The sequence below is a fragment of the Neomonachus schauinslandi genome, chromosome 5, assembly GCF_002201575.2.
Source record: "Neomonachus schauinslandi chromosome 5, ASM220157v2, whole genome shotgun sequence".
Lineage (NCBI taxonomy): Eukaryota > Metazoa > Chordata > Mammalia > Carnivora > Phocidae > Neomonachus > Neomonachus schauinslandi.
The window spans coordinates 138,604,610-138,629,349 of NC_058407.1; the positions used below are offsets into that span (position 1 = coordinate 138,604,610).

Genomic DNA, 24,740 nt, shown 5'->3' on the forward strand with positions numbered 1-24,740 from the left:
GAAGGCAGTCGCTTAACCAACTGAGCCACCCAGGCGCCCTGAGCCTACTTTAAATAAATAAACTAACTTAAGAAAAAGAAAGAGATGAGATAAAGGTCTGCACATTGAATTGTGGGACTCTGAGGGTTCTGCCAGCTTCCAGAAAGGAGAAGCCACAGCCCCAGGTAGGAGGAGGGTGGGAGCTTCTTTAGCCTTGGGGAAAAACAAGAGCGTCCTTTCCCCCATCTGTCAAAACAAGTTCCCCTCATCCACATACAGAGCTTCTTTTTTTTTTTTTTTATTTTTTTTTTTAATTTTTTTTTTTAAGATTTTATTTATTTATTTGAGACAGAGAGAATGAGATAGAGAGAGCATGAGAGGGAGGAGGGTCAGAGGGAGAAGCAGACTCCCTACCGAGCAGGGAGCCCGATGTGGGACTCGATCCCGGGACTCCAGGATCATAACCTGAGCCGAAGGCAGTCGCTTAACCGACTGAGCCACCCAGGCGCCCCCACATACAGAGCTTCTTGCCTTTGACTGTCTCATGCTTAATATGAAGGCTAAGCGAAGGATCTCTATACACGGGAGCCTCTGACAGAAATCTGCCCAAACAGAAAAATGCAGAGAGCCAAGGAAAAGCTCTAAAGCATCTTAATTCCTACTCCCAGAAAGACAAGAAAAGCTTTGTGTCCGCAAGGCAAAAACATAGATGTTATGAGAAAAGGAAAAATCAACAAGGAAGAAGTTGCTCTTGAAGGATGAAAACGAGGATTTTCCAAATAGGGCGCCTGGGTGGCTCAGTTGTTAAGCGTCTGCCTTTGGCTCAGGTCATGATCCCAGCGTCCTGGGATGGAGTCCCATATCGGGCTCCCTGCTCCGTGGGAGGCCTGCTTCTCCCTCTCCTACTCCCCCTGCTTGTGTTCCTGCTCTCACTATGTCTCTCTCTGTCAAATAAATAAATAAAATCTTAAAAAAAAAAAAAAGATGAAAACGAGGATTTTCCAAATAATTAAATCAGGAAAGCTGAAAGGCAAGTTTTAAGCAATTGCCCAGAAAGTAGGGCAAAAAGACAAAGAGATGAAAAAAAGAGAGAGAGAGAAAGAAAACATGGCCTTCGAGGTCAATCCAATGAAAAGCAAGCGCAGAGAGTGAGACTAAAAAATGGGAAGATAGTCTGGGAAGGTGTCACAGTCAAGGGCATCAGTCTGTCTCAAGACGGCGCACCAGAGAGGGCCAGGTGTCTCATCAAGTGTCAGAACCCTATGGATGCGGAGAAGATTCTAGAAGTGTCCACAGAGGAAAAACCTGCTCAATGGGAAAGACTGAGACTCTCCTCAGAGAACTGAACGCTGGCTGCCAAAAATAGAGGAGCAAACCTTCACATCTCCAATGAAAATTGTCCATTTAGCTCAAATGTGAACCTGCCTGGAGCAAAGAACAAAGACATTTTTCAGACACGTGAAGGCTTAAGAGGCTTATCTTCCGTGCTTCAGGAAGCACCTAGTAGCCTGACAGGCTTGGGGAAAACAGCGGGTCAAGGTCGAACGAAGCTGCTGTAGGAAGTGGAGAGCGAGGCTCTCATCCAGAAGCGGACTGGGAGGAGTTCCGGAGTCCCAGGAAGGCATCCTCCTGGACTCCCCGCATCCTGTCCCAGCCCACATCCCTCGGGAGCATCCCAGGCCAGCCCTCCTCCCCGCCAGGCCCACACCTGGGAGGCACTAGCCGCGCACCTGCGCTCCCCGCGCCCGCGGCTGCCCTCTACCGCCCGTTCTCCTGCCTGCACCCAGGGCGGGAATTCCAAAACGAGACTCCTCAGCCTGCCTCATTTTTGTTTTTTTTTTTAAGATTTTTATGTATTTATTTGAGAGAGAGCGAGAGCGCGCGCACGCGCGAAGGGGGGCGGAGGGCAGAGGGAGACAAGGAGAGAACAGAGAATCTCCAGCTGACTCCCGGCCGGCCAGCGCGGAGCCCCACCCCGGGCCCTGTCCCACGACCCTGAGATCACGACCTCAGCCGAAATCAAGAGTCCCACGCTCAACCGACTGAGCCACGCAGGCGCCCACTGCCCAATTTTTCTTAATCACTCTTTGCCATCGGACCTCTCGCTCCTGTACTTCATTTGTGCCCCTGATTTGTGAGCCAGGACTTGATCGGCTTCATTCTCCGCCCTGGAGGAGTGCTTGCTGTACGCAGCAGGCATTTAATGAGTGCATGCTGAGCTAATGCATGCTTCCCAGATTTCCCCGCAAGGGTAGTCGAGGCGGAACCGGCACCTCCCTGAGGTCTTCCCAGATCACCCCCGACGCTGCCCACCGCATATGCGCCAGGGTTAAGAGCAGCCCTTGGAAAGTGGCCACCAAGGAACTGGATTTCGGCCAATTTTCACGGCCACTTGCGGCTGGCGACCCCGCGTGGAACGGTGCTGCGCCTACCCCTGTCGGCCCCGCCCACCCCAGGGCTCCACCCACCCACACAAGGTCACGCCCCCACTCAGCGCAGGCGCAGATGCGGCCGCCCGCCTCACGCCTCTTCCGGGTCCCGGGTTTCGCGGCAGGTTCGTCGCGATCTGCCCGCGGGGTCCGGCCCCACAGACTCGAAAAATTCAGCGGCAGCTCTGCCAACGCACGGGGAGCTCGTGCTCCGCGGTCTCACGCTCTAGTCCGCGAACCGCGTGCGAAGCTGGGCCTCGGCGGCCGGGGCGAATCGGCGGAGGGGTGGTAGCGGCGGGGCTGCCCGTGAGCGCGCCGGCGAGACTCCGGGACCGAGTGGGTGCGCGCCTCCCCGAGACCCCCGCCCGTCGCTCCCCAGGCCCGTGCGCGCCCCGAGACCCTCTCCCGTCCCCAGACCTCCGCCCGCCCCGGAGACCCCCTCCCGTCCCCCGAGGTCCCCTGCCCGTCCCCCGAGAACCCCCGCCCACCCCGAGACCCTCTCCCGTCCCCAGACCTCCGCCGGTCCCACAGACCCTCTCCCGTCCCCCGAGACGCCCGCTCGCCCCGAGACCCTCTCCCGTCTCCAGACCTCCGCCCGCCCCGGAGACCCCCTCCCGTCACCCGAGGTCCCCTGCCCGCCCCACGAGGCCTCTGCCTGCCGCGCCACCATGTGGACTCCCCGCGCACGCTGGGCAAGGAAGCGTGGGACGGGTTGGTCGCTGGCGTGTTATCCGGCCTGCGCATCCGAGCCCGCGTAGACCCGGCTGGGTGGGGAGGCGGCTCGTGGGGATTCTTCTTGGGCCCCTGATGCAGCCTTATTTAGTGGCTGGGTGCACTGGTGATAGGTGCCTACCTAATGGTACTCAACCCTGCAGGGGCACCTGACCCTCAATATGAGCACAGATGATTTTGGTTTCTGGGAGAGAAGGGAGTTTGACAGATGGGTGATGCCTCAGGGAGTTAGAAGTGATCGCACGCCTGTAGTCCAGGGTCTCCAAGCCCCAGCACTGCTGACATCTAGGTTTGGATAAGCCTCTGCTGTGGGCGCTGTCCTGCACATAGAGGACATTTACCAGCATGCCTGGGTTCTACCACCCACTCACTAGATGCCAATAGCACCCCACTTGTGACCCTGGGGCACAGTGCCCTACGGTAGAGGGTACCAAGCTGTGAACAGACTTGGTAGATGCTGGAGGGGGGGATACTGCTGGACAACAGCAGGGGTGAGGAGAGACTGGGGTCCCCAGAAGCTTAACAAGAGGGGCCAGAGGGTGGGGGTTCTGAGACCGGGCCCGCGTGGGTACCAAGGGCTCCGTGGACTTCTCACGTGCTTGTCCTGTGGCCTCCAGGATGGATCCAGCGCAGTCTGCAGTCACGCTCACCGTCCGGGAAGCACTTCATACCCTTTCCTCTTCTGAGGATGGCGGCCGCCTCCTTTCCACCCTGGGGGCCCTGAAGCGGTATCTCAGTGGAGCAGAGAACTCAGCCCTTCCCGGGGAGCAGGAGGAGTTTGCCAGGATGCACTTTTCCGCTGTTCTCCGATGTCTAGTGGGCAGGCTGAGCCCAGGCTGGCTGGAGCTTCTGCCCGACGGCCAGCTGGAGGACCTGTGGGCCAGCTTTTTCCTGGAGGGCCCTGCTGACCAAGCCTTCCTGGTGCTGATGGAGTCCATCGAGGGTGCCGCCGGGTGAGTGGGGTCTGATGATGGGGTCACTTGTAATGTCCGAAACACGAGTGTGGCCTGAAGGATTGCGAACCAGCAGGTTCTCCAGCTTGTGTGAGAATGTGGTGTCCTGAAAGGTGAGAGAAAAGAGCGTGCACCCGGCAGAGCGCCTGCAAAGCGCCTGCAAAGTTGAGGCGGTCTGTGTTGATCTCCTTTGCAGTGAAGAGGCCCTTGCCCTAGGTCCTGCCGCACTGGCGAAGGGAGGGAGCGGGAGCATTCCCATCCCGGTGGCTTAGCCAGTGGGTTGGCTCCAGACTGGGGTGACATCGGTAGGCAGTGGGCATTGCCATCCTCGTGGGGCCCTTTGCTTCACTCCGTGGCTCTCAGCTCCACAGGGAGGCCCCTCCCTGGGCCCCGCAGCACACTTGTGGGGACACCTTCCTCAAGGTGGTTCCCAGACTCAGTGTCAGAGCATGAGACAGTCCTGCCATGTGGCCTCCCGGCTGTGGCACAGCTGGGTTTCAGCAGAGTCGGCGTGGATCGGGAGAGGAGAGTGGCAGCATCCAGTGACTCCATGGTGGGGAAGCTGCTCTGGGCCCCACCAGGGCCTGGCTGTCTGGCAGTGGGATTTAGATACTCGTTGTCAGGTGCCGATTAAGCTGTGGGATTACTTGCTCTTCCTTTGGGCTGGGGACGCTGAGGGTGGGGGCTCACGGCTCTGCCCTTCACACCTGCTCTTGCTTCAGCCCGAGCTTCCGTCTGATGAAGATGGCGCAGCTGCTGGCCAGGTTCCTGAGCGCGGGTAGGATGGCCGCGGTGATGGAGGGCCAGTCTCGGCAGCTGACGGAGCCGGCCTTCCGCCTGCTCCAGGAGACGCTCCTCACCAAGGTGGTGGGCTTGCCCGACCACCTAGGCAACCGTCTGCAGCGGGAGAACCTGGAAGCATTCCTCCCCCAGAATTACTTCCCTCTGCTCGGGGAGGAGATCATGCGGGTGCTGCAGGCGGTGGTGGACTCTCTCCGAGGTGCGGGCCCCTGCACACTGTCCTTCCAGCCATTTTCTCTGGCCACCATCCCGTCCCTTCCTCCCTCCCTCCCTCCCTCCGTCCGGGCTTTTCATGGCCTCGGGGTGCTTGGGATTCTCGGGGTGATGCCGTTGGCAGGTCAGATGTTGTCTCCTGCGTGGGGTGGTAGTGACCTGCACGCTGAGCTTCACCCACTTCTTGGCTATTGACCTTGAAGATGGAGCTGACCTTGATTCCTTTAGCTCCTGGTTGGACCTGTTGGTGAAGCCATGCAGATGGGGCTGCTCACGGCCGGGGCCTTCACGGAGCATCTTAGAGACCATATCACTCAGTCTGCTGTGGTTGGGGTCCTGGTGTCTGCGCCACCCTCTGCTCTCCCATCATGGGGCGCACACAGGGTCTCGCTGAGGCTGTGGAGTGGGTGCCCTTCACACGTGTGCTCACATCGTCCCTGTGCCCGCCCTGCGAGGGAGGCCCCACCACTGCAGAGGGTCAGGGGGCCAGGGTGAGGCGAGGCGCGCCAGCGTCTGCTCAGCCAGGCCGCCCCTCCTCCTGCTCTGTGCTTGAGAAGCCTCCAGCATGTTCTGAATGTGCCCAGAGCAAATCTAGATCACGTCTGCTTCTATTGGGCGGCTGCATCCGGTTCGTCTTTGTAGGAGCTCAGATGCCCCTCTTTAGGTGGCAGATACTCCGTTTCCTTTCGTGCACGTCTGGACTGTCTCGTGGTGGGCACCGCCATTGTGGGGCTCGTGGGCCCGGCCTCCCCTCTCCCCATGCCCCGTTTCCTCCCTGCGGGCGGCTCAGACCTGCCCCACGGGGCTCACTGCCCTGGCCTGCCCCTCGGTGCCGCCTCCGCCCCGTGCCACGACACTGGGCCATACTCCGTGGGATCATCACGGGTGATTAAGCAGGCGGAGTGTGAAATTACGGTGGGTGCTTCCAGCCCGAGACAGTGCTACTGAGGTTTCAGTTGGAACTAGACGGAGAGAAACGGTGTTTTTACAAGGCAGAGATGCCCATACAGACGTGGGGTCTGTTCCCACCTAGTCAGGTGTCTCGTGGACTTACCGCTGCCCTGCTTTGAGATCCCGCTTTCCTTCCCGTCCCAGGTGGCTGGGACTGCTCCGTCTCCTTCCTGTCTCAGGTGCTCGGGAAGGCCTGTGTCCACGGGAGACAGAGTGAGTGTTCCCTGTCCCGGGAGGAGCCGCAGTCCTTTGCGGACGTCTCCCCGCCCTTCCTGTAGCCGTCCCGGGCGGGGGCGGGCAGCGCAGTTCCCTTGTGGAGCCTGGGCCCCTCTCCTGGGCCCGGCGGACCCATGGGCTGTAGACACTGGGTGCCGCACGGCCCCGAGTTCAGGGTCTCTGTCTTCCCCTCAGAGGAAATCTTGGGCGTGCTGGTGCCGCGGCTGACGGCGCTCACCCAGGGCAGCTGCCTCTGGCGGCGCGTGTGCTGGCGCCTGGTGGAGTGTGTGCCCGACCGGGCCATGGAGGCTCTGCTAACGGGACTGGTGGAGGCTGCCTCGGGGTAAGGAGCCAGGGGGGGCAGGAGGCGGGCCTCCAGGGACAGCAAGTCTCCCGTCCCTCGTACATGCTGTGAGCTCACGCCGGGAGGCCGTGCTCCTTTGTCACCCCCGACTAGACGCGGCCAGAGCAGGGGGGGGACGTCCACTAGTGTGGACATGCTGGGCTGTCCCTGGGAGGAGGGAGCATCAGGTGTGATTCAGAGCTGGGGCGTGGGCCCCGGGCTCCCAGTGCTTAGCGCGGAGCTGGGGACGTCTGGAGTTCACGCTCTGCCCTCTGCCCCCGCCTGTGCCTCGCAGGCCCGACGTCCTCTCGCGGCTCCTGGGGAACCTGGTGTTGAAGAGTAAGAAGGCCCAGTTTGTGATGACCCGAAAAATTCTGTTCCTACAGTATCGATACTCGGTGAGACTGGGGTAAGGGGGTGGGCTGAGGGCCACCCCAGGGCCCAGAAGTGACCGTAGCGTCTGGAGCTGAGCTCGGTTGTCCAGGAAGCACTGCTGACCCTCAGTCCAGACCAGCCTCTGCTCCGGGACCCCTGGGCAGACGGTCCTCGGCCCATCATGTGGGCAGCTGGTGTCTGCCTGGTCGGCAGTGACCGGACGCCCGGCCTCTGTCATAGACGCCCATGCTACAGAGCCTGCTGGGGTACCTGGCCATGGACAGTCAGCGGCGCCTGCTCCTCAGACAGGTAAGCGCGGCCGGGCCCTCCACCCCTGGTGTGCTAGGACCACCTTCTGCTGGGAAGGGAAGGGAGGAGGCCCCTGCCTGGAGCAGAGGGTGCCGGCTAGAGCCTCTCGCGGGCTGGCAGTGGGTGAGGGTGCTGGCCAGGTCAGCGGCGCCGTACAGGGAGGCAGGCGGGGCTGTGTGACCGGCCGCACCGCCCGCCAGGTGCTGAAGGAGCTCCTGGAGACGTGGGGCAGCCCCAGTGCTGTCCGCCACACGCCTCTGCCGCAGCAACGCTACGTTAGCTCGGCCCTGCTCATCTGCCTGGCGCACCTGCAGGACACGGAGCTCCGGGACAGCCGGGACGGTGAGCAGGCGGGCCCCTGCCCCAGCCCCATGCCTGTCCCCACACGCCACCGGTGCTCAGTGTGCGGCTGTCGGGGCTTCCAGAGCTGCTGGCTAGCCTCATGGCGGGAGTAAAGACTCGTCTGGACAGCAGCCTGCCCGCTGTGCGCCGCCTGGGCATGATTGTGGCCGGAGTAGCCAGCACCCGGATCCACCCTGACGGGCCTCCCTTGAGGTTCCAGGTGAACGAGGGTGGCACCCTCAGTGTTGCCCCGCCCCAATGTCACCACGTCTTCCTGGGTCCAGGCCAAGGCCCCTGCATGCTGGTGTGGAACAGGGCCTGGGGGCCCCGCTGAGGGCCGCACCTCGAGGGGCAGGGGTGTAGCCCCCAGGTGGATTCCCTGGGGCGTCCGCAAGTGTTCCCTCTGGACAGGACTCAGGCATGCTGGACAGGCGTCCCCTCCCCTCCACCTGTGGAGCCCCCTAGGATGTCCTCGGGGGATTCTGGTCCCTCGGGAGGGTGGGCTTCCCCGGCCTTACACACCCAGCGCTGCCCGCTGCCCTGCATAGACTCGCAGAGTCGTGGGCTGTGCTGGAGGCAGCAGGGGCCGTGGGCCTGCCCGCCCCCCCGGGGCCGGCTCCAGCCTCTGTGCGTTGCAGTACGAAGAGGATGAGCTGAGCCGCGAGCTGCTGGCCCTGGCGGCGCCCCCGCCTGTGGCTGACAGCCCCTCGGAGGCGGAGGCAAGGTGAGGGTCTCCATGCCCCGTGGTCCCCGAGCTCTGGGCGTGGTTGCTGGACAGGGCCCGTTCCCGCACGCGCGTTACCCCGTCACCTTGTCCTCCTGGACTCCAGTAGCTGAGACAAGCGAAGAAGCGCAGGGTGGGGACAGGGAGAGCACTTCCCAGGGAAGGTGGCTTCCAGGGCCAGAAGCTTGTGTGGGGCCTCCTCGAAGGGCTCCTTCTTTGTTCTCCAAAGCCCGGCTGTAGAGACCCCTGACAGAGGGAGCATGGATGGTGGCGTCCCCCAGGCCCAGTCGGAGGGCTTGGGCTCTGACCTGGACAGGTAGGGGCTGGTCTCAGGTGGAAGCTGCAGACGTGGGGGAGCAGAGCCCCGTGCATGTGAGCGTGGGAGCAGACGGCCCGCGCTATGCGGAGGTCGCGGGTCAGCTTTGCAGCGCCGCTCTTCTCAAGCACCCTAATAGGAAAAGTCTGCTGTTCCTGAGGCTTCGGGGACTTGGGGTTAATGCCAGTGGCTCAGGAGCACGGCCTGCCTGTTGCCTGCTCCTGGGTGACGGGCCGGCCCCGCGGGTCTCTGCTGCTTCCCCAGTGACGATGAGCTTGTCCCCTATGACATGTCGGGGGACCAAGAGCTGAAGAGTGGGAAGGCACCTGCCTATGTCCGGGACTGCGTGGAAGGTGGGTCTCTTCCCCGGCGGGAGCCCCACCAACGCCTGCCCTGGGGTGGCTGAGCCCTGGGAACTGCCCGTGGCCTGGGACTTGCCTGCCTCCGCCCAGCGCCCAGACCCTGGCCGTCAGCTTTGCCTCACACGAGGTCAGGGCTGAGGATCAGCATGGGCCCGTCTGTTCTGTGTAGCCCTGACCTCATCCGAGGACTGGGAGCGCTGGGAGGCAACCCTGCGAGCCCTTGAGGGGCTGATTGTCAGGAGCCCGGCTGCCGCCCGCGAGGTGAGGGAGGGCTATGTGTCTGCCTGGGAGGCCTGCACAGCTGGGGTGGGGAGGCGGAGGGCAGGTGGGGGGCTGAGGCACGCTGACCCGTGTGTGCAGGTGAGCGTGGAGCTGGCCAAGGTGCTCTTGCACCTGGAGGAGAAGACGAGCGTGGTGGGGTTTGAGGGGCTGCGCCAGCGAGCCCTGGTGGCTGTCGTGGTCACAGACCCGGCCCTGGTGAGTCCCAGGGGTGGGGTGGTGCTGCGGTCCTGCCACGAGGCAGCATCTGCACGGGGGCCCTAGCCCTGGGTGGTGGCCCACAGCGGCCTTTCGTGTGCCCGGCTCAGGTCGCAGAGTATCTGACCTCACAATTCTACGCCCTCAACTTCAGCCTCCGGCAGCGCATGGACATCCTGGACGTGAGTGCCTGGGGCCCTCTGTCCACTCGTCAGGCCCAGGTGCCCTCATGAGGGGAGGGGAACGCATACTTGCCAAAAGCTACGTGGCCAGGACCAGAGGCCTCCCCAGGTCCCTTGTTGCTGGACCTGAGAGGCTGGGACCGGCACCCATCTGGGGTTGTCTTTTTTTTTTTTTTTAAAGATTTTATTTATTTATTTGAGAGAGAGAGAATGAGAGAGAGCACAAGAGGGAAGAGGGCAGAGGGAGAAGCAGACCCCCTGCTGATCAGGGAGCCTGATGTGGGACTCGATCCCGAGACTCCACGATCATGACCTGAGCTGAAGGCAGTCGCTTAACCAACTGAGCCACCCAGGCGCCCCATCTGGGGTTGTCTTGACAGCACATGGGATTCAGTGGAGTCTGCGTGTGTCCTTTACCTTAGACAAAAGCTTTATTGAGATAGAATTCCTATGCAATACAACTCCCCATCCTTAAGGTGAGCAAAATGCGTCCTGTCCACACGATGAAACCTTACTCAGCCTTATGAAGAAAGGACGTTCTAACACCTGCCACCATGTGGCAGAACCTACCAGACACTGCTCAGTGGAAAAGCCGGTCCCTAGAGGAGGGTGGTGTAGGGCTCTGCCTCCACGAGGTCGTTGGGGTCAAAATCAGACAGGAAGTGGATGGTGGGGAGGGCGTGTTTCACAGGGACGGAGCTCCTGTTTGGGAAGACGGAGGGGTTCTGGAGATGATGCTGGTGATGGCCAGGTGAGGTGAACTTGCTGCCACTGAGCTGTGCACTCACCACGGTCACGGCACCGAACAGGGTCATTGTCTCCGTGCTTGCCGCTCAGTGGCATTTGGTCCTTGACTGTGTCGTGTGACCTCAAAGGAACGGCCCTTGGCACGCACCGCCCGGGCGGGTGCCTGCAGCATCAGGCTGCCGTCTGTGGCCTTGACTGTGCCAGGGCGTCCCGCACGTGTCCCAGGGCCCATCCGTGCACAGCCTGGGCCAGAGCTTCTTCCCTTTTCCCAGGTGTCTGGGCGCCAGATTGGACGAGGTTCTGGAATAGAAGGGGCTCTGGGTACAGGAGCCAGGCCGCTGGGCTGTTGCCAGGGGGCCGTCCAGCTTTCCCTCCTGTCACCCACACAAGTGTGGTGACGCTGGGGTACTCGGAACTGATGTTCTCTGCGTGGTCCCCAGAACGTCCTCTGGCACCGCCTGTGGGCTGATGGTGCCGGTGGGGCAAAGGGCTCAAGGGCACTCAGTTTACTTTGAATTTTGGAAAGTGCCATCCTTCCCTAGAGTAATGACAGCTGCCCTGGGTCTTTTTTAGGTCCTGACTCTGGCTGCCCAGCAGCTGTCTCGGCCTGGGCGCCTCCCCAAGGCTCCCCAGTGTGGCTCCCCGAGTCCCACCTCCCAGCCCAGCAGCACCCAGGCTCCCGCCTGGCGGGCAGTCGTGCAGGAGCGGATCAGAAGCAAGACCCGGCGGTTCTCTCAGGTCAGCTGGGACCCGGCTCAGGTCCTCGGACCTGAGTGGGTGCTGAGTGGTCGGTGGCCTCTAGGGGCTGCCTGCTTGGGGGCGTTCTGTGAAGGGAGTTTTGGGTACAAACTGAGTGAGGGACATATGCTGTAGGGTATCAGAGTGAAGTGGTTTTAAAACGGGACTGCAGACGTGGGCGTGAAAACAGCCTGAGGAATCCTGCATCAGCAGGAATGGACCTGGCGTGTGCTGGGTCATCGTGTGCTGGGTCATCGGGGTCCACTCGGGGCTGTCACGGGGGCCGGGAGCTGCTTGTGCCCCACGGTGCACGGGACAGTGCCCACAGTGGGAGTCCTGCCTGGGGGAGGGGCCTGGCACCTTGAGCACCGTGTGTTTGCAGCGCTCTCCCAGGTGGGGGCCGGACGCTGGCCCCAACGAATTCAACTTGGTGGCTGGCTACTTCTTCTTCCCCCTCATTCGGCACTTTGACAGGTGAGCGGGAGGCCTGCATGCCCTCGCGGACAGGAGGCTTCCCAGCGTGGAGTCTGCGGTCCTGCAGCAGGGTCATGACCTGGGTTGGGCAGGCGATGTGGGGGTGTCAGGTGCCACCGTCTCACAGATGACGGGCTCTGGCCGGTGGGGCTGGAGCCACACTGTGGTGCCTCGCCGCTCCGCCTGGTCTGCAGCTGTCTGTCCAACGCCTTCCCCTCGTGACTCTGGGTCACGCATGGGGACGGGCAGTGAGGAGGGGCGTCCGGGGCCCCGGGTGTCCCTCAGTGGCCCAGGGGCTTGGGAGCCAGCTCCGAGTGCCCAGCCTGCACGTTCACTGGTTCTCTGTTTTAGGCCTCTGGTGACCTTTGACCTTTTGGGAGAGGACCAATTGGTTCTTGGGAGATTGGTCCACACCTTAGGGGCCCTGATGTACCTGGCTGTGAACACCACGGTGAGGGGGAGGTGGTAGCTGGTGGCTGTCCCCACAGAGGGCCTCACCTTGGACCCAAGCACAGGCTCCAAGGTGGGGTCCGCTTCTGGGTTCCAGGACCCCTGCCTACTGGTCTCTGTGGTTTCAGGTGGCTGTGGCCATGGGCAAGGCCCTCTTGGAGTTTGTGTGGACCCTTCGCTTCCATGGTGACGCGTGAGTGGCCGTGGGGCTGAGGGCAGTGGTCCCATGTGGACACAGAGACGGGGTTCCAAATCCTGCTGTGATGTGGAAAGCAGGAGGTGGGGGGTGGCTCCTAGGTTGGCTTGGCACTTCCTAAGCAGGAAGGGGCAGGGTGGGGTCGAGCATGCTTTGGTTGCCTGTGTGTCTGCTGTACCCCGAGGAGAAGTGGGGTCTTCCTGGCCTGAGGCTCCATCAGGACTCAGACTTCTGGCCTTCTTTGTCAGCTATGTGCGCCGGGGCCTGCTGTCCGCAGTCTCCTCTGTCCTGCTCAGCGTTCCGGCCGAGCGACTGCTGGCCGACCTGCCTGATGAGCTGCTGGAAGCCCGGCCCTGGCTGGCGGGTGAGCACTGGGCCCCCAGCCATGTTGGCGAGGCGGGAGGGAGGAGGCTGGTGCAGCCTGGAGGGTCTCCACAGCCATCAGGGCAGGGGGCGGCGGGGACCTGGCTGTTGTTGGGTCACTTTGTGGAGGTTCTGCAGGGGGACCCAAAAGAAGGTGCCCTAACATGGGAGATGAGGGCTGTATTTGTTCTGGAAAATTCCAAATCGGCAGTAAGGTTACAAGAGCCATACAGCGAGCACCGTGTAACCTCAGCAGGTTCGCCGATTAGCAATTTTTTTTTTAAAGACTTTACATAAGTAGGCAGACAGGCAGGCAGAGGGAGAGGGAGAGAGAGAAGCAGGCTTCCCGCCGAGCAGGGAGCCCAATGCGGGGCTCAATCCCAGGACCCTGGGATCACGACCTGAGCCGAAGGCAGACGCCCAATGACTGAGCCACCCAGGCGCCCCTGCCGATTAGCATTTTGACAAACTTCGCACCCCGTCAAGGTTTTTTGAAAAGTCTGCTGGAGCCAGCGTGACCTCCCACCTACAGGCACTTGAGTTGCCCAGAGCGAGCGCACACCTTTCCACTCTCGGGGCTCACGGCTGGGACTCTGTGGTCTGATGTGCTGCCACGCTCGGAGGCCCAGAGGTCTGATGACGGCCTTTGTCTTTCCTTTCTGTGGGACCTGGGCTCCAGGCAGGGCCCCTTTCGTCGTGTTGGTCGGTTTGCAGAGCGCCCTTCAGTGTGGCTTTCTCTGATCACATGTGTCGGGATGGCTCAGGGCCTCGTGCTGCAGGCATGCAGCGTCCTGAGTCCCAGGATGGGTCCCCCTGCCTCCCTGCCACCATCGCCCCAAGGAGAGGCAAAGGCCTTTGCTGGGGTCTGAGGTGATGCTATCTCGGGGGCGGGGGCAGCCAGGACACGCCGGGCCCCACGGGGGTTCGTGCAGGAAGACTTCCCTGACGGGAAACTGAGGAGGGCTGGCCTGCGCGGCCAGGTGGCGCTGCTGACGTCCCGCTTTCTCTGGGCCTGGCAGATGTGGCAGAGCAGGACCCCGATGAGGACTGCAGGGTGCTGGCGGTGAAAGCGCTCCTGCTTCTGGAGAAGCTCAGAGACACACTTGTCCCGCTGTCATCTCCTTAGTCCCTGCTCAAGAAGGCCCTGCCCCGCTGGGGCTAGCCCAGCTGGCCTGAGGGCTCTGCCAGCGGTCCATGCGAGGGCCTCCGGTGCTGCCCCCGTGGACAGGGCCACCTGAACGTGGCCCAGGGGTCCCGAGGAGGGAGGGAGCCGCTGGGGCCCCTGCGGGCTGCTTCTTAGCCTGTCCCCAAGCCCCTTCCTCACCCGAATGCAGACTTTAAAAAACCACAAAAAGGAAGAATAAAAAGGAGCTGCAGGTACTCAAGCCCACGCCTCGTGGCTCTCACTGCTCGGGCAGGGTCCACAGTGCCTCAATGGGCCCTCCGAAGGGGCACAGGTGTTGGCAGCTGTGGAAGGAGCTGGGGGTGGGAGAGCCCAAGGTCCCCCTCCCTGCCCTGACATGGCCTGAGGCCGGCCCCTCCCCGCAGGAGCTGGGGACAGAGCTGCACCTGCAGGCTGCCTTGTGGAGGAAACCCGCCCCGCACAGGCCACCGTGTCACCTGGGCAAGGCCACCCCCATGTCCATTCCAGTGGACACCAGGCCCTGTGGTCAGGAATGGTGCGTCCCGCTGGAAATTGTTAGTTGTGCTCTCAGGTGCCTGCCTGCGTGCTGGGAGGAGGCGCGGTGAATATACTAACACGCACAGTCCATCGAGTTCTAGTGTTTTAGGTTTTACAATTTGTACTTGGGAGACTGTCATGGAAAAAATGAGCCAACTCCCTTCCTAGTAAAGGGACCGCAGGGGCCAGGAATGCCGGAAGGACACACGATTGCCCCTTCTAAGCAGGATAGCCAGTGCCCTGGGGCGTCAAATACCAGTTTATATTTCTTTTTTTTTTTTAAAGATTTTATTTATTTATTTGAGACAGAATGAGAGACAGAGAGCATGAGAGGGAGGAGGGTCAGAGGGAGAAGCAGACTCCCTGCCGAGCAGGGAGCCCGATGCGGGACTCGATCCCGGGACTCCAGGATCATGACCTGAGCCGAAGGCAGTCGCTTAACCAACTGAGCCACCCAGGCGCCCCCAGTTTATATTTCAACAAGAAAGTCAGGCTCTTGCTACCAACCCCAGAAAGTTCCAGAGGAGCTTGCAGCAGCGGCTGTCAGGGGTCGCTCTCCACCTCTTCCACCACCTCCTCGTCTACTTCCTTGTGGTCCTCCACGCTGTTGTGGCGGATGCGCTCAGGCACGGTGCGCACCAGAGGGATGCCCAGGCCCTGGTGCACGGCATCCACGGTCCGCTGGTTCACGTAGTAGGACATGTTGGCAGAGGGCACTCGCTTCCGCATCTCCTCCAGGTACTTGTAGGCCTGGGTTGGGACAGCCGTTACCAGGTTAGTGCACAGCGAAAACCAAAGAGCCCACACCCTCTGTCCGGGGCGGTGAGTTTCCTGGACACCCACCCCGTGCCTTCACAAGAGGGGCCTGGGGACAACTGTCTATGACCTCACAGCCTTTCCGAGGGCTGGCGGTGTCCAAAGCATGGGCTCTGACCATGCTGTCGGCTGCGGTTAGCACCCCCAGCTGAGCAGGAAAGTCCTGTGAGCAACCTGGGTTGGAGGACCCGAGTGTTTGGGGGCCACGCTCCCTGGAGGAGACGTGAGGGAAGGAGGCATTCACACTGCAGACGGCTTCAGGGTGGCAGGGCAGGCAGCCAGTGTATGCCGTCCACCTGGTTTTCTCTGACCAAGCATCAAATCTGCCCCACCTCGTTGGGCCTAGGATCAGTCTGAATCTCTTGTATATATGGTTCTTGATCATAAGCCAGTAAACTGTGGAGCTGTCAGTGGTTTTCCTGTGGAACTTACTCTGGTTCTGCCAGTGGGAATATGTGGGAGAGCCTGGGGTTGAGGGACCTGAGCCTCCCACAGAGCACCACACTTACATCTGCCCACACCTGTCCACGCGTGCCTACGTCTGCCCACGCCTGCTATACCTGCCTGCACGTGCCTACACCTGCCCGCACGTGTCCGTGCCTCTCCACACCTGCTATACCTGCCCACACCTGCCTACACCTGGTATACCTGCCTGCATGTGTCCACACCTGTCCACGCCTGCTATATCTGCCCGCACGTGCCTACACCTGCCCGCACGTGTCCGCACCTGCCCACGCCTGCTACACCTGCCCGCACCTAAGCATGAGGAGAGGAATAGGTCTCATGTGGCTTCTAACGCTTACCACCAAGTTCAGATGTGATCAAAATTTCTAAGCTTTAAAAATTGTTTTTTAGGGGCGCCTGGGTGGCTCAGTTGTTAAACGTCTGCCTTCGGCTCAGGTCATGATCCCAGGGTCCGGGGATGGAGCCCCGCGTCGGGCTCCCTGCTCCGCGGGAAGCCTGCTTCTCCCTCTCCCACTCCCCCTGCTTGTGTTCCCTCTCTCTCTCTCTAATAAATAAATAAAATCTTAAAAAAACTTTTTAAAATAAGGAATGATGATCAGATCTTAGTATTTCTTTTTCTTTTAAAAAACGATTTTATTTGTCAGAGAGAGAGTGTGTGCATGAGCATGAGCAGGGGAAGCTGCAGGTAGAGGGAGAAGCAGACTCCCTGCTGAGCAGGGAGCCCAACGCGGGGCTCGATCCCCAGACCCTGAGATCATGACCTGAGCCAAAAGACGCTTAACTGACTGAGCCACCCAGGTGTCGCAGATCTTAGTATTTCTTAAAGATGATAAAATTTCCAGAGCAATTTTAATTTGGGTGGATAGAACTAAGATAGAAAAAATACCACATAAAGGGGCACCTGGGTGGCTCAGTCAGTTAAGCGTCTGCCTTCGGCTCAGGTCATGACCTGGGGGGTCCTGGGATCGAGCCCCGCATCGGGCTCCCTGCTCTGCGGGAAGTCTGCTTCTCCCTCTCCCTCTGCCGCTCCCCCTGCTTGTGCTCTCTCTCTCTCTCAAAGAAGTAAACAAAATATTAAAAAAAAGATGAAAATGAAAAGTAAGCTATGGTTGTTGGAGGGATGGAGGATGGGCAGAGTGCAAGCTCCCAGGTGCTCAAGGCGGGGGGGCACCCACACAGGAGGAGACTGTGTGCTGTGAGCCCGGCACCGTGCCACAAGTACAGAGCAGACGAAGGCCAGGGCTCGGAGCTGTGGGGACTAGACAGAATCCAGGGGTGGGGTCCAGAAGCAAGGGGCTGCTGGAGACCATGGTGCAGGGGTGTACCCCCTCTGTGTACAGAGCTGGTTTCTCAACAGTCAAGGCAGCAGTTTCCAGAAGGAAGGCATGGTCACCAGATACAGATGAAGGGTGACAAAGAAGTTCTCAGGCCGTCCTGGCCGATGAGGACGCCCACTGTCCAGGGTCGGGAGGCTGGCGCGGTGGTGAGGCGAGTGCGAGGGGGCAGTGGGAGACGCGGAGCAGGGACAGGGGCCTTCTCTCCCCACCAGAGGATGCTTGGCCTGCCTACCTCCTCAGCACTCACAGGTCTAAGTTAAAGTTGCTAAATCCCATAGGCTCCAAACAAGGTTGAGAAAGCAAAGAATCTGGTGAAATCATTAAGAGTGATTTCTGAGCAAACAGTAGTTGAGCAAACAGTCACCTGAGTCCAATTATGTGTTTCTTCCCCAAAAAAGAAGGAACCTTGCTAAGAGGAGATTTGGAGTTGCTTCAGCAGAGGGTCAGCAGGTGGACATGGGCGGGGATAAAGAGGGGGCAAGCAGCAGGCCAGGGACCTGAGTGTTATTTGTGGCGCTGACCTTCGGGCTGTGGTGCCGTGGATGGGCTGAGGTCCTGTGCGCTCCGGAGGCCAAGGCCCAATGCCACAGGCACGGCTCGCTAGCGACATTTCTGAAATTGATTCATCGTTAGTCGCTTTACAAGCGCTCAAGAGAGGAAGGTGAAAGGCTCCCTGGGGTCGCCCTGGTCTCTCCAGGAAACATCTACTCTGTTAACTACAAGCGGCACCCACAGGACACCCTCGGAACACAAAGGAAAACTGCAGCCGGAGGGCAGGGGGGGCTTCTAGTGTTGGTAACAAGAGGATGGTGAACGGGGAGAGGCTTCTGGTGGGGGCAGAGGGACTGGCACGGAGCAGCCCTCTTCCATGCAGGGGTGCGCCGGGCAGACTGCACAGGCCCCTGAAGGGAGAACCAGCCTCGGGCGGGCAGACAGCAGGGAGCTGACACTAGGAAGCAGGGAAGAGCCTGGGTGAGGTGAGTTCCTGCTCCCCGTAGCCTTTGCCTGAGGAGAGGCCCACTCAGGGCCACTGGGGGAAGCAGACCAGCACGTAGAAAACCCACCCTTACTGGCTTGAGAACTGGAATCAGAATTGGGGTCAACTACAGCAGCCGGAAATGAGGAGACATTGGAAAAGAGAGAGTCCCAGAGGGGAGCCCGTGCCCTGGGAATGGACCCTGCTCTCTGGTTCCTTCGGCACGCGGCATGTGGTGGGGACAGGGGCCAACTTCAAGCCTGGCCCAAGCTAAAGTACTGAGCAGCAACTCCCTCTCAAGGCTGCCTTCCATGGTGGGGAGCCAAGCCTCTGAGATGGGTGGAGGGAAGTTGCTGGAAGGAAGGAAGGAAGGGAGAAGAAACAAACAAGCATACTCTTTGGAGGAACATCACAGAACCCAGTCTCTACAATGGTTTATTCACGGTGTCTGGGACACAAAAGAATCTCTAGACGTAAGAAGCAACAGGACAACATGACCTACTCGAGAGACAAGATGGATAACGGAGACTACCTGATGCAATCCAGAGGCTACTAGAGGGGCAAATTATAATGCCAGCTGAAATGTAGGGATAGGAGCAGCATCAGAGTGGACACCGCACAAGACGGGTGAACTTGAAGCAGTAGCAATAGCAAAAGCAAAAGCCAAAAATGAAAACTAGAGAAAATTCTGGAAAAAAACAGAGAAGAGAATCAGTTGAGCCAGGAGACAATCTTCACAAGCAATTGGAGTTCCATCGGGAGAGGACAGAGGGATAGGAGGGAACTTCCCACAGACGGGAGAAAACACTGGCAGGTCATAGGCTGGTACAGGAAAGGTGCCTAGAATTCATAAAGGCCACAACCAACGTAAGAAGACAAACCCTGAACAAAACCACGGGGGAGGATTTGGGCACTCAGAGGACATGAGCCCATGAGAAGGGGCTCAACACCGCTAGTCACTGAGAGAAGGCACATTAAAACCACAAAGAGCTACCGCTCTGTAACCACCGAGATGGTGGGCATTAAAGACCCATCATACCAAATGGGGGGGAGATGAGGAAGCACACGGGTGCAGGGTGCGAGCTAAACACGTCCCTTCTGCTCCGAACACCATCTTTATTTGTAAATGTGACTCATGGTAAGTTGTGGCTACTCAGGGCTGGGTATGTGGCACTTTTTCTCAGAAGTGAACAAAGGGGGCCACCACTTCAAGGAAAATGGTAATGGACAGTGTTTGTGCTCAGGATAAATTGTGTGCTTTCACACGGAAGGATTTCAGAAACCTTAGGTATCGGCCACCATGAGCTGGGCATCCTCCCAAAATCTAAAGACTTTTCTGATGGGGCTGGTGGTAATACTAAAAAATAGGATTTTTTGATTCGTATAATGAAACGTGTTGACATTTGCTAATTCAGTGAACCCATAATTTCCAGATGAGCAGCATGATGTTATAAGATCACGTGTGTGTGAAAGATCCAAGATGGACCAGCGGGCTTTCATATCACCAAGTACAACAGCATCCGACCTCGCAGCTAGGTGTTAAACCCCACTTGCTGAGTTTTGGTGTAGGCTCAAAGGTGGACTGCAACTGTCTGAGGGCCCTGCCTCTCTCACCTGCATACTAGTGTGAGGCCAGATTTTCTTCATGTATTTCAGCTAAAAAACCCATTTTACCAAATTGAGAGCAGAAGCAGAAATGGAGAGTCCGGCTGTCATCCAAGACATTAAAGAGACCTGGAAATGTGTAAAACAGTGCTACTTTTTCCAATCAATTTCTATGTTTTGGAAAATATAGAAAATATAAAAAAAGTTGTTTTAATGAAACTGTTATTTATGTCAACATGTAGTGGGTTTATTTTATTTTTCAGTGAGTTAGTTTTATTCTGTAACACAATAAAGAGCGTCAGGTCGCCCCACACAGAAAACTTCCCCAGTGCAAAGGGGTCCTGACACCAAAATGTTTGAGAACCACTCTGCTGAAATGAATTATCGAAATCCTTCCACAAAGAAAGCCCCAGGCCCAGGTCAGCTAACTCATGCACTCTATCAGACACTGAAGGAAAAAGCAACAGCAGTCTTTTGTAAACTCTTCCGGAGAATACAGGAGGTGGCCAGAATATAAGGCCAGAATAACCTTGACACCAACTACGAAAGAGACACTACAAAAAAGAAACTAAAGAAAAGTCTGGGGGCGCCTGGGTGGCTCAGTCGTTAAGCGTCTGCCTTTGGCTCAGGTCATGATCCCAGGGTCCTGGGATCGAGCCCCGCATCGGGCTCCCTGCTCAGCGGGAAGCCTGCTTCTCCCTCTCCCACTCCCCCTGCTTGTGTTCCCTCTCTCGCTGTGTCTCTTTCTGTCAAATAAATGAATAGAATCTTAAAAAAAAAAAAAAAAAAGTCTGGCAGTTTCTGAAAACGTGAAACGCGCTGGCTGTATGACCCCACGTCCCACCTCTAGGTGTCCAACCAAGTGTTAGTGAACTGAGGGGGAAGGGAAGGACGCCTGCAATTCGCATATCGCTCAGAAAAATACCCACTTTATGTATAAAGTATCAAATAGAAATATAAAAACATACATATAGAATAAGTAAATGTGGCAAAATGCTGAAAACTGCTGAATTTGGTAAAGGGTACATGCAGGTTCTATTATTCTTGTAGCTTCTCAGTTTGAAATCATTTCAAAAGAAAAAAAGGCTAAAAAGTCAAACACCGCGACAGGAGAAGCACCTCCTTGCCGTGAGCTTGCAGCTCCCTGGGGCAGAGAGAGTGGGGACTGCCAGTAGCAGCGGCGGGGCCTCCCCCCAGTCATCCCCAAGCCCCGCCAAGGCCTCACCAACTGGAAGTCCTCGGCCTGCAGGTAGTGCTGCACCAGGAAGCCACAGACGTCCCCGACGCGGATGGTGCTCTCCAGCTCCGGCTCCTCCAGGAGCAGCCCGCACTGCCTGACCGCCTCCTTGGGGTCCTCGGTGTACGTCCTGCCAAGAGCAGAACCCCGCTACGGGTCAGGGGGCACAGCAGGCTTGTGGCCTGAATGAGGAGCTCCTGCCATGGGCAGGACGGAACTTCTGTGAAGTCAATGCCCATGAATTAAACAAATTCTCTAACGAGTTCATTCATAAACTGGCTGATTCATTGAATAAAAACTTACTGGTCGCTCACAGTCCTGGTACCGCACCAGACTCAGCCTGTCACCCAGTTCTTGCCTGGTTCAGTCTGGAGGGGATCACTGTGATGCAGGGGGACGCGGGGCACCCTGCCCAAGGTGGTCAGGCAGGGGGTGACCATGAGCGAAGGCCAGCGGGCGGTGTGCAAGCGGGGGAGAGAGCGAGCGGGAGAGGGACCCGGAGGGGCCTTGTGGGGAGGAGGGGCTCAGGCTCCCCCTCTAGGAAGCCCGGTCCTGACGCTGTATAGTCCTTGCTGCCCATTGCCCCCCTCTCCCCACTGCAGCCCAAGCTCAGCAAATATTCCAGAATTTACATGTCCAAGCAGGGAGCTGCATTTTATACAACAGTGCTCAAAGTGTTTCTGGAACTTCTCTTCTAAAAGCTGTTCTCAGAGAAGGAAAATGCTTTCATTGGTTTAGGCAGAAGCTTAGCTCTGCTGCCCACACAGCAGGCTCTTGGAAAAGCTGGACAAGTTGCCAATAGATAAAAACTGGCCTCATGTCCAAATTTAGATGCATGGTCTTTCCTAAAAATAGCAACAACATGCTGCCCCCAGCCTCCTTCCCACAGTCTCTGTGGCCCCCAGGTGGTATAGTGGCCCGCCTGCTCCAAACCACTGAGCTTGAGCCCTGCACACACCTGAGCAGGTCCCAGGCTCCCCTCAGACACACACTCTCCTGACTTGCATCTGCCTCACCGCCCCCACCCCAGACTTCTGTTTTTTTCTGGAACAGTCTTCCTGACGGTGCGCTCAGGTTTGGGGAATTCCCCAGGAGGAGCTCATCGAGAAGGAGGCAACATAATGTCCACGTGTCCTACTTAGGGTCCACGGGACTCCTCTGAGACTCCTCTGCACTTGGTCACTGCAAGTGAGCAAGTGAAACTGGTCTGGTCCCTGGCAGGGAGAGGAGCCTGGGGGGCTCTGTGTCCCTGCTTCCCCACTCTGCTCTGGACACACCTTCGGGCCTGGATGAACCGCTTCACCAGTGTCATCTTGCTCTGCAGCTGAGCCAGCTTGGTCTCCTGATCCAGGGGGCTCTTGGCCTTAGCCTTGGACAGGCACTTGTAGGCCTCTGTCAGTGCCCCGTGGGCTTTGTCGTAGTTCTGGTACTCATCGATCTCCACCTGCATGGATGAGACCCGTCAGGGCCCCCGGGGCCCCACCACCCTCCTGGGGGTCCTGGCCCTGGGAGGAGGGTCTGTACCTGGGCACAGGCATCATAAAAGCCAGCCAGCAGGTCGAGGGCCCTCCCCTTGGTGTAGAAGCTGATGATGTTCTTCATGATCTCCGGCTCCTTCCGCCAGTCCAGGGACTGCAGGTAGTTGGCGGCCATGATGTAGATTTCCTTTTGCCTTGAGACGCCCGCAAAGAACACGATTTTCTCTGTGTCCCCAGATTTCAGCAGCGCTCTCATGGCCTAGACAGAGGGCGAGCCCGAGTAAGGGCCCGAGGAAGGGCAGGGGCTGGGCTCGGACCTTGTGCTTGCCGTGCCCCTCCTGCCACCTCTCCCCGGACGCTCACGCAGGACTCCACCACAAGAGGGAGCTCAGGGCTCCTCTGTCCTGCGGGGCCCTCGTCCTCGGAAGCCCAGGCTGGGAAAGTGCATCCCCGGAGGGGTAACCCAAGCAGTGGGGACGCCGTTTCCAGCCCGGGCCCACGCTCACCTTCAGCTTGTTCCCTGCCTGCGTGTACTTCTTGGTGGCCAGATGGTAGTTGCCCTGGCGCATGCAGCAGTTGGCGATCTGCTCCAGCAGCTGGCGCCGAGACTCTTCCGACAGGTCCTTGGAGTCCTTGGACACGGTCATCTTCTCGGCCATCTCCTCAGTGATGGTCATGTTCTGCTCCAGGCAAAGCTGCAGGGCTTCGTGGTACTGCAAGGCGCCACAGAGCAGGAAGGGGCGGTTAGCGCCAGGCTGCAAGGCGAGGCCAGGCCTGTGGCCTGGGGGGCGGGCGCCGGGACAGGGACTGGACGCGCTCACCGGGCAAGGGCCAACACTCGTCCCCGTGACTTTCACACTGCTGACACCCTGAATTGCAACGAGGGGAACGTGGAGCTCAAAAGACTACTGTACTGGTTGTGGGAGGAAAAGAAACCAGAACTTAATTTTCTTCTATAATTCGTTTCAAATTTTTAAGCTAAGGGTTTTGATTAATCTTGAAAACTGAAGGGAAATCGTATGCCCTTCACTTAAGAACACGTATTGGACAGAAAGCGTATGTCTTGGAGGTGGTTCCATCTCTGTCGGGACACTGGTGTCCTGGGAGGCGGCTCTTTACTGGGGGACAGCGGCGTGTGGGTGCCTCTCCCATGTGTACAGTTGTGCTGAGGACGGATCCCAAGGACGGGAAGCGCTGGGTCGAGGGGCCTGTGAGTTCTACTGCAGACGGGCACCACGTGCTGCGCTCGCACCCAGCCTGAGCAGGCCTGCTGACCTCTTCACCTGCACTGGCCTGATTCAGGGCAATGGGGTCTTCGTGAATCTTCACCTGTTATTTCTCTCATTATGGATGAGACTGAGTATCTGATGTGCTGGGACCACCCACATTTCCTTCTTCAAAGAAACTATCCATAGTCTTTGTTCTTTCCTTTTGAGTGGCTGGCAAATGTCTTCCTGGTTCATAGGAACTCCATACCTATTAGGAAAATTACACTTCGGGAGAGAGGTAGGATACGTTTTTTTCCCCCATTTTATTATTTATCTTTACTTTCTTGTGGTGTTTTTTCCCGTGTGCTATTTTCAGATTTACATTTGGCTGAATGGATCAGTCCTTCCCACTGGCATTTGGGTTTTGAATCGTACTTAAAAGACGCCTTTCTTCTCTTTAGATTGTACAAGATATCCGTGGTTTCCGATGGAGTGGCGGCTGGTTTTGCTGACACACGTCTCAGACCCACCTGGAATTTACTAGGACGCAGGAGATAAGTAGGATTTACCTTTGTGTTTTCCCAAGTGGCTGCCCGGTTGCATCAACCCCCTTTATTGGATGGCTCATCTTTTGCCCACTGCTGGGAAATGTTCCTCTGCATGTACGAGATGAGTGTGTGTAAGTGGCTCTATGTCTGGATTTTCTAATATTTTCTGCTGATCTGTAGGCCTGATCATACACTGGACCCCAATTATCCTACCTGTCATATATTTTACAGTCTGAGGGCTTAATCACCTCTTGTTAATCTTCTTCCAGATTTTTCCTGGCTGTTCTGGTTTATTTGGTTTTCACTGCGAAACTACAGAATCCACTTATCTGGCTAGAGAAAGCCCAGTGGTGTTTCTCCTGGGGTCAGATTAGGTCTGGGGCTGCCTTGGGGAGGGTGGACACGTGCATCTGCTGGGTCTTTCTAGAACATGTGCTGAAGAATTCTTCTGTTGCTCACCAGTGAGCCACTCAACTGTAAGCATAATTCTGCTTCAGGAAGAAAGATCTTTCAATTTGGACAGGCTAATTTTGCATGACTAACAATCTTCTATGTCTCCATTCAGTGGCTATCAGGGAGAATATTTCTACTTAAAGAATGTCCGGCTTCTACTGAGCACTAGAAACAGTGCTAGCAAGGACGTGGTGGCATCGGAACGCTGTGCGTGGCTGGGCGGATGTGCTCTGGGGCAGCCGTGAGGGAGGACGTCTGGAGGTC

The 24,740-nt window shown here is 58.1% G+C and overlaps 2 protein-coding genes across 5 annotated transcripts in view; one reads left to right on the forward strand and one right to left on the reverse strand.

Annotated features, from left to right (window-relative positions):
• Positions 1–2,499: 2,499 nt before the first annotated feature.
• On the forward strand, positions 2,500–14,037 carry TELO2 (telomere maintenance 2). 4 transcript variants are annotated; one of them, XM_021698125.2, is made up of 21 exons: positions 2,500–2,748; positions 3,758–4,093; positions 4,816–5,093; positions 6,203–6,271; positions 6,470–6,617; positions 6,913–7,015; positions 7,233–7,301; positions 7,502–7,643; positions 7,727–7,863; positions 8,282–8,367; positions 8,597–8,683; positions 8,948–9,036; positions 9,215–9,306; positions 9,406–9,522; positions 9,633–9,704; positions 11,025–11,189; positions 11,572–11,663; positions 12,015–12,114; positions 12,242–12,306; positions 12,558–12,673; positions 13,692–14,037. In XM_021698125.2, the coding sequence occupies exons 2-21, from the start codon at positions 3,759–3,761 to the stop codon at positions 13,796–13,798; spliced, it is 2,469 nt and encodes an 822-aa protein (XP_021553800.1). In that variant the 5' UTR covers positions 2,500–2,748; position 3,758; the 3' UTR covers positions 13,799–14,037. The 4 variants fall into 4 exon arrangements, with proteins under 4 accessions (XP_021553800.1, XP_021553801.1, XP_021553804.1 ...); XM_021698126.2 differs by having other exon boundaries at positions 2,500–2,744; XM_021698128.2 differs by having other exon boundaries at positions 2,525–2,533.
• Positions 14,038–14,766: 729 nt separating this feature from the next.
• The window catches only part of IFT140 (intraflagellar transport 140), a 75,043-nt gene continuing 65,069 nt past the window's right edge, over positions 14,767–24,740 (reverse strand). The window contains exons 25-29 of the mRNA XM_021698070.1: positions 22,774–22,980; positions 22,314–22,526; positions 22,067–22,233; positions 20,778–20,919; positions 14,767–15,103 (exon numbers count right to left, since the gene is read on the reverse strand). Of these exons, the coding sequence (XP_021553745.1) occupies positions 14,897–15,103; positions 20,778–20,919; positions 22,067–22,233; positions 22,314–22,526; positions 22,774–22,980 (936 nt within the window). The 3' untranslated portion in view covers positions 14,767–14,896. The remainder of the gene's footprint in view (positions 15,104–20,777; positions 20,920–22,066; positions 22,234–22,313; positions 22,527–22,773; positions 22,981–24,740) is intronic.

Coding starts and splice junctions, on each gene's coding strand:
- TELO2 (XM_021698125.2), top strand. CDS start 3,759: ATGGATCCAGCGCAGTCTGCAGTCACGCTCACCGTCCGGGAAGCACTT. Junction 7,644..7,726: donor GCTCCGGGACAGCCGGGACG/GTGAGCAGGCGG, acceptor CGGGGCTTCCAG/AGCTGCTGGCTAGCCTCATG. Junction 11,664..12,014: donor CTCATTCGGCACTTTGACAG/GTGAGCGGGAGG, acceptor TCTCTGTTTTAG/GCCTCTGGTGACCTTTGACC.